An 11,571-nucleotide genomic window follows, 5' to 3' on the forward strand; every position below is an offset into this window, starting at 1 on the left:
AAAAGTTTGGATTAAGGCCAAAGGTTTATAATAAGGAGTTGTTACGGAGACACTCTACTTAATGCGCAGGAGTGGTCCTTTTTTTTTTTGGTTTAAAATAATGTCTGTTTTCATGGTCTGCGGTTACTAAGGAATGTGTCAAACCAAAAGAATAACTAACCGTACGTTTCTTTCGTTTATTTAAAACAATATATTTATGCTCATTTACTGCCATAATGGAAACAAATGACATGCTTAATAATCTTCAAGACAGATTGAAGACTTTGTTGTTAGGAGAGAGAATGTATGTGTGTGGTGTCTTATTATTAATGTGTTTCTTTATTTAATGAGGCTGAAACTAATTATATCAGTTGCCTTATATTGGGCAGACAAGATCTTTTAAAACTAAGAGAAGCTTAAATCAATTATTTGTTATATTACTTGGTTCATTTATTCTTTGCATACTAGATAATACTCTTGCACATTTCTCCACCCATTTACATTACTTGTTTATTCTTTTCGCGTATTTTTTTATCCATAAGCTACATAATTATGGGTGTATTCTCACATTTCAATCAATAATAAAACACATACAAAAGTCAATTTAAAATATGTTTAAATTATTACTTCTTTGATTCCTTATAGATTTATCAATTTTTTTTTCAAAAGAATAATAAAGAAGAAAAAAATTGCTTTGCTTATCAGCTTGCCTTTTGGAATTACTAAAAAAAAATTACTCTAATGTACAAAGATATCTATCTATCTATCTATCTAAATTTACTATTCATATAAATAATTCACAAAGAACTAACTTATTCGTAATCCGTTTGAATACTTTTGTCGGAATAAAATCACAAGTCATTGTAGCTGTCACATACAAGAGACGCGCGCAAGAAAGTGATCCTTCCAATATTCACATCATCTTACACAATGGCAGACCACGAGAATAAAGACAGAAAAGAACGTAGAGAACGGAAAGAGCGAAAAGAAACGGATGGCCCGAAACCAAAACGATACAATCTCACACCCGCAGAGCTTCAGCAGCAACAATTAGAGAAATTGTTTAAGAAGATCGACAAACCAGTCTTCATCCCAGAACCATCAAGAGAAAAGTCATCCAAAGAACCAAAGGAGTTTGTGCGGAACGTTCCAGGTAAATATAATATATAATTATCTTTCAACTTGGTACTGTATAAAAGGTGTAAAAAAAAAGAGAAGTTACATTGGTATTTGCTAAATCCAGGTTCAAGTGCGGGTGCTGGCAGTGGAGATTTCCATGTGTACAGAGCTCATCGTCGTCGTGAATATGCGCGCCTCAAAGAGATGGACGAAAGAGATGAAAAAGTAATGAAACAAACAAAAAAAATAGTAAAAATATATAAGAAAGAGTTGGAATTGATATTTTTTTTTGGTAGGATAAAGAAGAATATGAATACGAAATGAAAATTGCACAGCTTAAGGCTGAAGACGATGAACGAACGGCCAAGAAGCGAGCAAAGAGACAGAAGAGAAAGCAACCTATAGCCAAGAAGCAGAAAGTAGAATCAGAGCCGACAAAGACACCAAAGGCACCTAAGGCTGTCAAGTTCTCTTCCGTAACTGCAAATACAACCACCACAACCACAATTGCTTCCACTTCCACACAAAACACTACTACCAGCACCAGCACCAACACCAACACCAACACTACCATAAGCCAATTAAATGCAAATGTCACTAATACTGAGGATAAGCAAGAGTCAACAAAATCAACGGATGAAGAGGTTGCAGAGCCAATCGTAGAGTCATCAACTACCAAGACTGCTGATAGTGTAGAGCCCATCGAACAAGAAGATAATGTGGAAGGAAAGATTGAGATCGATTCTGATTCAGAAGCCGAGGATTGAAAAACGAGATAATAAAGACATTGATATGATATTCAAAGAACATTGAGTTTTATATGTATACGAAATAATAATAATAAAAATAATAAAAATAATAATAAAGAGGAATGAAATGTACATTGAGAGAGAGAAAGAGAAGAAAAAAAAAGGCGGGAATGAGGGGTTGAAAGGGAGAGAGGGAAAGAGAGGGAAATGTGACCGGTCTTGTTTGGTATTTAAAGCCAAAATATAAAGACAAATAAAGATATGTTGGGATGGGGGAGATATAGAAAGGATATTTTAGATAAAAGCTTTTTGTCGATTTAATTTTCTTGGTCTCCTTTGTCAAGGGTATTCATCCACTCTTCGGGGATAACTGGGACGACGATCTTTTCTCGTCGAGAATCCTCTGGAGCCCAGCCGCTGATATGCACCATGTGAGCTGTGGTTGGGACAGAGAAGGGAAGCATAAAACGGGAGTCTTTGGTCTCCTTGATTTGTTTATCTTCATCGTCACTAGCTTCTTCTTTTGCAGCAGGCAAAGGCGATGCTGTTGCTGTTGCTGTTGCTGCTGCTGTTGCTGCTGCTGCTGTTTCTGTGGGAATTGATGGTGGCAACGAAGCCGAGGCGGTGATGTTGACACTAGAAATGAGGGATCCGACAAACTGTGACACACTTTCTCTCCGAGATCTCTTGCGTTGAATCGATACGCTTTGTGCTCGAGACATGGACGATCCTCGTTGACGTCCATCGGGGCCCTTTTGGCGAGCCTGTCGGAAACGAACCGTGTCTTCAGCCAGCTGACACACATAATGCTCGATGTTTTCTGGAAGACGAGGTTCGTTCACCTCATAGCGGTAGTTCATCACACACCGCTTAATCTGGAGTGCGTTGAGAGCATCGAACTTTGTGACAGTCTCGATAAAAAGGGTTGGCTCATCGAGTTGGGAGACGCACTGCAGGAGTTGGAGAAGTTGGGTAATGGGGTTGAGGTAGGACATAAGACTGGCAGGCAATCTCTGGTGATTGATCCAATCTTCGACATGCGAGAGATTCATGCGGACCTGCAGCGCCTTGGATCTGCTCAGGCGTTTTTTTGAGGTGAGGATGCGGTTGAACAGTTCGCACGACATGGAGTGTAAGAACTGGCAGAGGACCTGGATGATGATTGTGGGGTGAACTTCATAGAATTGCAGGACCTGGAATGTGGTTGAGAGGATATTTGTGACAGACTGGGGCGAGGTCTGTTCAAGGGCGCTTGAGATGGCGGGGAGACTTGAGTGACGACGCATGGCCATGGCTCCGTTATCAGGCATGATTGCTGAGCGACGGGGGTTTCGTCTGAAAAAACGATGCCAGTCGTCTGTAAAGTCAATGTCTTCCATTCCAGGAATTTCTTCGTAGTCGAGCATTGCTGACTCTAGCAGTTTGGTCATCCGACGGCATGATGCATTCACGATGAAAGTGTAGGTCTCTGAGATGAGTTCCGAAAGGGCCAACTGGTAGTCTGCAGTTTCTGCAACCAAACCAGCATCCTTCTTGAGATAATACAGCAACTGAGAGAAATTTGTGATCCAGAAAGCTAAAACAGACAGGTCGCACGAATGAGCCTGAATGTTGCAACAACAATAGCAATAAATAGAATAATTGGTAAATAGATTATTAGACAAACAGAATATTATTAATATATTTTTCATCAATTTAATCAAATCCAGCTAAATACAAGTAAGCACAAGTACACTATGAAAATAAATTTCTGTGTATATGTGTTTGCCAAACAGAACTTGCCTTTGTGTATTTGCTCATGCGGGCCAGTGCTCCGCTAAGGACATTGTGAAGCAGTTCTGAACTCGAGTAGTAGTGTGCAAAGCGGGCGCTGAGGAATACCACATTTGCCGGCACACACATTTCCTGGCGCTTTTCTCTTGATGCCGGTTCTCCTGAGGTTTGGTCAGATTGGAGAGGAACCTCGATACAGGTGATTACGGTGTCGAGAATGTAGTTGAGATGGTCGGCATTAAAGACAAACATCTGGTGGGGCATGCAACTGTCCCAGTCGAATGTGTTGTAGATATCGTCGCCGTTGTCGTCGTCGTCATTATCGCCGTAGTTATAGTCTTCGTCGCCGTCGTCGCCTTCATCGTCGTCGTCACCTGTACCTCCTGCAAGTGCCATTGCAGTCTCCATCAGATGCTGACGACGATCGGACTCTTCTGCCAGAAAATTGTCTACACCTTCGGCGGTAGAATAGTAGTAAAAGTCGTTGTCGCCGGCATTTGAGGAAGCAGAGGATGAGCTGTAGACTGTACGACCCATGGCACTGGATGTGGAGGACATGCTGTCGCGGGGGTTTGTGTTGAGAATATCGGCAATCTTGTGGTTTTCTGTGTTCACGAAATCAAACGCAGTGCGACCTTTGGCTGTCTTTTGTTGGGAGGAAGCGCCATGGGCTAGCAGAACTTTAACGAGGGCTTCGTGACTGTTGGTTGTAGCCCACATCAGTGCAGACCATCCGACTGTAGGTCAATGAAGTTTTAGAAACAATCTATTGGGTATATATCAACATTTGATAACTTACTGGAGTCTTGGATATCGACTTTTGCTCCTGCTGTCAATAATGCTTGGGCGATCTCTGTCTTTCCAAAACAGGCAGCATAGATCAGAGGAGTGGTGCCGTCCTTGTCGCGGGCGTCGATGTCTATGAGGCTTCTTGTGTTTTCGTCCTGTAAGAGGGCGAGTACTTTTGTGAGATCGCCGCTGGACACAGTGCGGGAAAAGTCCTTTGTGGCCTTTGTCTTCTTGTCTGCTTCTGTGAATTCTTTTTCTTCGAGTTCGTCTTCACCATCGTCGGTTACACTTGGGGTATCAGTTATGTCGGACAAGGGGTTTGACCAACGATTACCAAGCATTTCGCTAAGTTCTTTGTAACTCTCAGCCATGCGCTGGGACATTTCGTCGTAGCTCATGTTCTCGTATTGTTTTCTCACGGTGTCTGTGTCGACTGGGGATTGTATGTGTTTGCTATTGTCGGGTTGTATGGACTGAATATCGAGTTGACTTGAGTCCGACTTGAGGACTGAGAAGGCATGTGTTTCTGGCTCAATCGCAGTGATTTCAGGTATCATCTTGAGTCTGAGTTGAATATGTAAGCAAAGGGGAAATAATAGAAGAATGAAATAAAGCCAATGGTAATAATAGTAACAATAACAATAAGTCTTGAAAAAAAAATAAAAAAAAATAAAGTATAAAGAAAAGAGAGAAGAAGAGAGAAAGAGAGAATAAAATAGATAAAAGAGATAAAGTTTCCTTTTTTCAAGGGGGGTGGAGTTGAGTTTGTTAGCTGCAAAAGGGCGGCTTAATGGGATACACTTTTTTTTTTCTTTTTTCTTTTTGCGTTAAAGAACCGCAATACTGTAGCAAAATAACAAGTTGAAAGGGACACTAAAATATAGAGTACCTGAAAAGGGATAAGTGGAACTATCGGAGTGTATAATACGTGTCTATGTCACTGAGAGATAGGTGAATAAAATAATAATAATAATGACACACAGTAAGCGTATAATATGGGTTGCTTTTACTAGGGGAAGATGTGGGGGAAAAGGTGATGGAGGCGAGTGATGAAAATTTTGCTTGAGTAAGAAAAGAAAGAAAGAAAAAAAAAGGGGGAGTGAAAAACTGGTGTTATTCAGCCTTTAATAATTATTTGATAAATAGATAAATAAATATTTTAGTGATTGACTTTAGGACACATCAAAATCCATTCAACGTTACCTAATCTATTTGGTATTCAGCACTAAAGAGAACAAGACAAGTTAAGGAACGGAGCTGCTTCACCCGGCAAACTGTTATAGAATTGCCATGTGTGTTATACTTCTTGGGTAGATTTTACTCTATTTTATGACAGCGCACGGCCAAAATATGCACAGCTTGTGTATAGATTTAACATCCAATCTGTCCTTATTCCTACTAATAGAATAAGAACCAAGGTCTACAGATGCCCACTATTGTAATACATCTTATAGTATAATAAAACACGAAATACTCAAGACACAAGAAAATAGCGCTTAACCTCTAAAGCCTAAGCTTATCTCGTCTTGGTATAAGATTGTTGGTGTTGTGTTTATACTCTAAGAAGCTTGTATTTATTTGTTTGTTTGTTATCAAACAAGTATATATATATAGGCTTCGATGTTCCGTACCCGAGAAAACAAAAAGGGAACTTCTCTTGCTGCGATTGACCATCTGCTAAAATAATTATCGCTGTTCTGGATACTACTTTAAACTATTAACAATAACGAGTTGTTCGTGAATTGGATCAATAGTGCAGCAAATCTTGTGGGGATCAGCAAACCACCCCCTTTAACCCTCCACACATACACACGCACATAGATACATACAAGGTATCTTTGGCATAGCATGGCATGATCTCCCATGATCAAAGGCTGAGTGCGAAGATGTCGGAAGGGAGGAATTGAGCGGCGCATGGACCTTTGGGTCTCTTAACATCTGTTGGAGAAAGAATGCAGCAAGCAAAAAATGAATGTGTACTACACGGAAGTTGTCTTCCGGTGTGTCAAATACATAAACAACTTGTCCAGGGCAAAAAAATAAAAAAAATAAATAAAGACAGAATGTTATTGAAAACATAATAATGCTTAAATATTCATACCTAAAAAAAAAACCCCCCAAAAACCAAAAACCAAAAACCAAATACTCTATATGATTTGCGTACAATTTAATCATAAAAAATAAATAATGTGAGATAAATAACATCGTAAATTGTTCTTATAACCCAATACGCCCAAAGTTGCGTCAATAGCTTACATGGTCTTGATAATAAATGATAAATGGTGAGTGGTGAATGTTTTTATAGATTAATAAAAAAATGTTCCGTGAGAATTGAAACAGGAATCACAAAAAAAAAAGGTTGTACACTTCACCCAATCACAGTAGTATTGTTACTTTGAAAGTACCAAAAAAGGGACTGAGGTAAGGGTAAAAAGGTGAAAGTTTACACAGCCAAAGATGGAAAGAACCACCGATTGACCTTATCCAACCAAGACACAATGAAGGACTTGTAGGCATAGTTTAAAATATAAAATACAAAATATAAAATAAGAAATAAAAGTAAGAGAATGCTATCACTAATCGGACGCTTTTGGTAGCCCATTGTTTTCTTTCTCTTTAAAGACTAAAATAATATCCTTTTTTAGAAGAAATGTAAAGAAACAGCTCTTCTCAACTACGAACACCCAACACACACTCACATACAGACACCTTTCTCTTCTACCATGCTCTTTACATCCACAACCACACAAGAGAATGACACTCTTTGGTCTGGACATCAACCACAATCCGAGGGTTCGCTGTTTCGAATAAACAGCATGGTACACACTGAAAGAGGATTTCAAACACCTTATTCGGCGCACATCGAACTACCAGAACAACCCATCAAACCACTCCCAAAGGTTCCTATTGAATCCCATCTCCCACAAAGACATCCCATGTTGTTTGATAGCTTTGTCCCGAGATCTGACTATGGCACACTCGAAAGACGCTGGAACTACATCGAAACACCCACCATGCCTCTGTCGCCACAACAGTCCTCTTGTTATGTTGGTCATTATAATCCTCAGGCTACTAATACCTCCCTAAGCCAATCCAATGGTCTCTACAACACTCTTTCACCCTGGAATTCGATACGGCACACCACAATTATAGATACCATGCCGTTGCAACAGCCCACCTTGCCCGCCTGGGTTTCTTGTGATCTAGACCGCACCGAGAGCATGAAGATCGAAGTACCCTCATCAGCTGAAGAATACACGAGCTTACCTTTTGAAGCACAATCCCAAATCCAGCCCATAAAGCTACAGAAACCCTTTGATCCCTCTGTTCACCCCAGCTCGTCAGCAAAACCTAATGAACAAGAAGAAAACCAAGTAGAAGAAGACCAAGAAACACCAAGAGTAAAAGATATCACCAGTGGTCTTACAGCCATTTCTCTTGATCATTCCTCTAATATTCATTTACCCCACACACCCGACAGAGAAAACTGTAAGTTTTAGAGTCAAATCACAGAATTAAATGCATGTATCTATGTATTTATTAATTTCTTTTTTTTTAAAATAATAATAATAATTATTCTTGTTATAGATAAGGATCGTAATGTAAAGGTAATGCGTACCTCCTTGAACATCCCTTCATCTCGAAGTAGCATGGATGTGAATTCAGCCCTCGGACACAGCACTCCTGGTACATCTGTTACGTCTGATCACCTCATTCCGGATAAGTTTACTCCAGACCAGGTCGGAGACGAAGACGACAGCGATAATTTCTCGCAAGAGTCTTCCGATGAAGTCATTTACGAAAGAATGCATCTCCAGAGTGACAGTGTCTACGAAAATGTACCGACCAGTATTAAGCCTCGCCTATCTATCCGGACCACTCGCCCAATCGATATCAACCAGGTTCACTTGACTCAGCCTTCAAACGGAAACTACAATAGAACGGGTCCTATCAATCCAGCCCAAATCGGTACTAGTCACCATAGTCCTCTAACCCGAATACCACCGGTGCACTCGCTCAGTGCAGACCCAGCTCGGCCACGTCTCACGATTGGGTCCATAAGTCTGGTCAGAAGCGAAGAGTCAATCAAAGACTTTAGTCGAATGGCCGGAAAGACAAAAGATCCCAATACCCAAATGGTCTATGCAAGCTATCTCCTTGAAATAGCTGATCTGTACCAAGTTCCTGCTCTCTCAACTTCGATCCGGCATGCCCTCTTAAAAGAAGCGTGCACCTGGATCGAGAGGCTTGCAAAATCCGGAATACCAGAAGCACTCCTTATTCAAGGAAGATGGTATCAACTAGGACATGCAGCACCGGACTGCGTAGGTCGAAAGTACGTCAAGATAAACACAGCCAAAGCGTTAAAGTGTTATCAACAAGCATCCAATGCAGGTCTAAAAGATGCATCCTATGCCCTGGCTGCATATTGGAAGAGTCAAAATGACTGGCTCAAAGCATCTTCCTATTATCAATCTGCATCTCAAAAGGGTCATATATTAGCTAAATATGCAAGTATACTCAATACAACCTTATTCCATTTTTTACATACACACACACGCATATATATATATATAAAGACGTCAAGTCTTGATAATACTTTATCATTATTCTTATTCTTATTGTTTTTTTTAGGAACTTGCTAGGCTGACTTTTGATCATCGAGTTGAAAACTCCAATGATGTAAAAACTGGCTTGAAACTTTTGCTAGAGTCGGCTCGCTCTGAAGTTAAAGACAGTGCGGCCGCTTGTTTTATGTTAAGCTGCATATACGGACGTCACTTTGGTCTTGTTGGACTTACAGAGTAAGTCTATTAGATATATATCAAGCCAAACCAAACCAAACCAAACCAAAAGGAAAAAAAAAGTAACCGTATTAAATTGTATGTACAATAAGAGATCCAGAATTCGGCCCATTCGATCCTACCAACGCCTATTTTTATCTATCAAAAGCAGTCCGTATGGGCCATCTTGACGCTATCCACAAGATGGGAGAGGTTTGGGAACTTGGATTGTGGGACAAGACTAGTGATATCGAAAAGGCCATTGAGTATTATACCCGGGCAGCCCAAGAGAGCCACCCAGGCTCAATGTTTGAACTGGTGAAAATCTATAGCGGACAAATCGACTATCCCAGCCAACCTGAACAAGCTATTCTTTGGTGCCAACGTGCCTCCGACAAAGGATATGCCAAGGCCGACTATTTGTTAGGGTAATTTATTGCTATTGTTATCATTATTAAAAAAATTAATTAATTAATCAAATATAAATATAAATATAAATATAAATATAAATATATTCTTAATCTTCATTAGACTTTACTATGAAGAGGGACTGAATGGATTGGAGATCGACTATCCACGTGCACTGGGATACTTTACCAAGGCTGCCTCAAATGGATACACGGAGGCCCAAGCTCGCCTAAACATTCCTATTAATATGGTACCCGAAAACACACCACATAATAATCAAGGCAGATTTGAAAGGGCTGCAAAGCGATTGAGCAGTGCTCGTATCAATTGTGACCTGATGTAATCATCATAGTATTGTTTTCTTTCTTCTTCTTTTTTCACACATCAGTATTACAGCTATAAATTATAAATTATAAATAGATAATAAATAATAATGAATCCGTGTCTACTTGCATACTTGCAAAGATACTTAAACGCATAAACACACACACACACACACAAATATATATATATAGTACATTTTACTTTTACTTTTACTTTTCTTCTACAATATAAATAATTAAAATAAAAGATAAATAATAATGTTTCATTTTTGTTTCAAAAATAAAAAAGGTTGTAGGCGGAGCAGGTGTAGCCAATCAAAAGCAGTCCTCTTGACGTCGATTTCTTGGCTCCTGTCTTGAGGGTGACACATTCACCCAATGTCCTATTTTAGTACCTGTAGCGTGTTTCTTGTTTTCTTGCGTAGTTGAGCTTGTTGGTTGTGTAGCGTACCATTGTCATTCTGTTGCTCTGGTGAATCGTATGCATCTGCTGTAGGCCTCCAACTCCCCCACCCCCCAATCTCCTCACCTCCTCCCTCACCCCACCCCCCCTTTTTTTCTTTTTTCTTTTTTGCCTTTTGACGTGTCTGCGGTCTTTCTATATCTGTAAATGGATTATATCTACACTCATCCGCAACAACCATCATCAAATTACCCCCTACAGGACCAAACCCATCACTCCACAACTTACCCAGAAACATCGGGATCGAGCATGATGAGCGCCCACACAACTTACTCTTACCAAGAACCACCATCTCCTCAATCCATGACCCAACCTGAGGTTAGCTTTATCCGGTCCGCCGAAGGATTCCCCCGCTCTGCCCTTGACAGAGCTGCTACTGCCAAGCTGCGTTTGGAACATAATTACAAAGCTCAGTTGCAGCAAGCAATTGAGCGAAACCAAAGGTAATTCTGATTGTTACAAACATAATCTTGGTTATTAATCTTCTATATCTATATCTATACTTATCTGGCGCACAGACGCTCTGAAATCGAACAAAGATTGATGAATGAGCAATGTAGCGATGAGAAGAAAAACAGACAACTTCAATCACTAGGAAGAAAAGAATCTCAATTCCTTCGATTGCGCCGCACACGCATGGGTCTTGATGACTTTGTCACTGTCAAAGTGATTGGCAAGGGTGCTTTTGGCGAGGTAAGTAATTGCGATATACTACTACTTGCTATTATTATTATTATTATTATCGTTGTTGTTGTTGTTGTTGTTGTGGCAAAAATATGTATATACATAAGGTGGGTTTATTAAAACGTTGGTTTATAGGTCAGACTTGTACAAGCAGGAGATACCGGAAAAATATATGCCATGAAGACATTAAAAAAATCAGAGATGTTGAAAAAGGATCAGTTGGCTCACGTCAAGGCTGAGCGTGATGTCCTTGCCGAGTCAGACTCTCCATGGGTCGTCCAGCTTTATTTCTCTTTCCAAGACCCCCAGTACCTTTATCTGATCATGGAGTTCTTACCAGGAGGTGATTTGATGACTATGTTGATCAAATACGACACCTTTAGTGAACCTGTCACTCGATTCTACATTGCCGAGATTGTTTTGGCTCTCGAAACAATCCACAAACTCGGATTCATTCACAGGTTGGTTTCCTAAACAAAACCAAACCCCCCACCCCCCCC

The 11,571-nt window shown here is 40.2% G+C and overlaps 4 protein-coding genes across 4 annotated transcripts in view; 3 read left to right on the top strand and 1 right to left on the bottom strand.

Moving 5' to 3' along the window:
• Positions 1 to 907: 907 nt before the first annotated feature.
• Positions 908 to 1,927, top strand: PHYBLDRAFT_158606 (hypothetical protein; the record flags this gene model as incomplete). The annotated part of the gene is made up of 3 exons (XM_018433819.1): positions 908 to 1,132; positions 1,223 to 1,323; positions 1,395 to 1,927. Coding segments are annotated over 3 exons (797 nt in total), but the record flags the coding sequence as incomplete, so codon positions are not given.
• On the bottom strand, positions 1,896 to 5,502 carry PHYBLDRAFT_78947 (hypothetical protein). Its single transcript, XM_018443402.1, has 4 exons — positions 5,299 to 5,502; positions 4,420 to 4,973; positions 3,621 to 4,357; positions 1,896 to 3,451 (listed from the first exon to the last, which is right to left on the bottom strand). The coding sequence occupies exons 2-4, from the start codon at positions 4,964 to 4,966 to the stop codon at positions 2,165 to 2,167; spliced, it is 2,571 nt and encodes an 856-aa protein (XP_018293176.1). The 5' UTR covers positions 4,967 to 4,973; positions 5,299 to 5,502; the 3' UTR covers positions 1,896 to 2,164.
• A 1,630-nt stretch (positions 5,503 to 7,132) lies between these two features.
• PHYBLDRAFT_67899 (hypothetical protein) lies at positions 7,133 to 9,944 on the top strand (the record flags this gene model as incomplete). The annotated part of the gene is made up of 6 exons (XM_018441863.1): positions 7,133 to 7,898; positions 7,998 to 8,924; positions 8,990 to 8,991; positions 9,045 to 9,214; positions 9,307 to 9,621; positions 9,725 to 9,944. The coding sequence occupies 6 exons, from the start codon at positions 7,133 to 7,135 to the stop codon at positions 9,942 to 9,944; spliced, it is 2,400 nt and encodes a 799-aa protein (XP_018293177.1).
• A 695-nt stretch (positions 9,945 to 10,639) lies between these two features.
• Positions 10,640 to 11,571, top strand: part of PHYBLDRAFT_111261 (hypothetical protein) — a gene marked incomplete at both ends in the record, with an annotated part of 2,103 nt that continues 1,171 nt past the window's right edge. Inside the window, 3 exons of the mRNA XM_018428203.1 lie at positions 10,640 to 10,830; positions 10,906 to 11,080; positions 11,207 to 11,532. Of these exons, the coding sequence (XP_018293178.1) occupies positions 10,640 to 10,830; positions 10,906 to 11,080; positions 11,207 to 11,532 (692 nt within the window). The remainder of the gene's footprint in view (positions 10,831 to 10,905; positions 11,081 to 11,206; positions 11,533 to 11,571) is intronic.

This window comes from Phycomyces blakesleeanus (genome assembly GCF_001638985.1).
Source record: "Phycomyces blakesleeanus NRRL 1555(-) unplaced genomic scaffold PHYBLscaffold_8, whole genome shotgun sequence".
Lineage (NCBI taxonomy): Eukaryota > Fungi > Mucoromycota > Mucoromycetes > Mucorales > Phycomycetaceae > Phycomyces > Phycomyces blakesleeanus.

Coding starts and splice junctions, on each gene's coding strand:
- PHYBLDRAFT_78947 (XM_018443402.1), bottom strand. CDS start 4,966: ATGATACCTGAAATCACTGCGATTGAGCCAGAAACACATGCCTTCTCA. Junction 4,358..4,419: donor AGTCGATATCCAAGACTCCA/GTAAGTTATCAA, acceptor ATTGACCTACAG/TCGGATGGTCTGCACTGATG. Junction 3,452..3,620: donor AATACACAAAGGCAAGTTCT/GTTTGGCAAACA, acceptor TGCAACATTCAG/GCTCATTCGTGCGACCTGTC.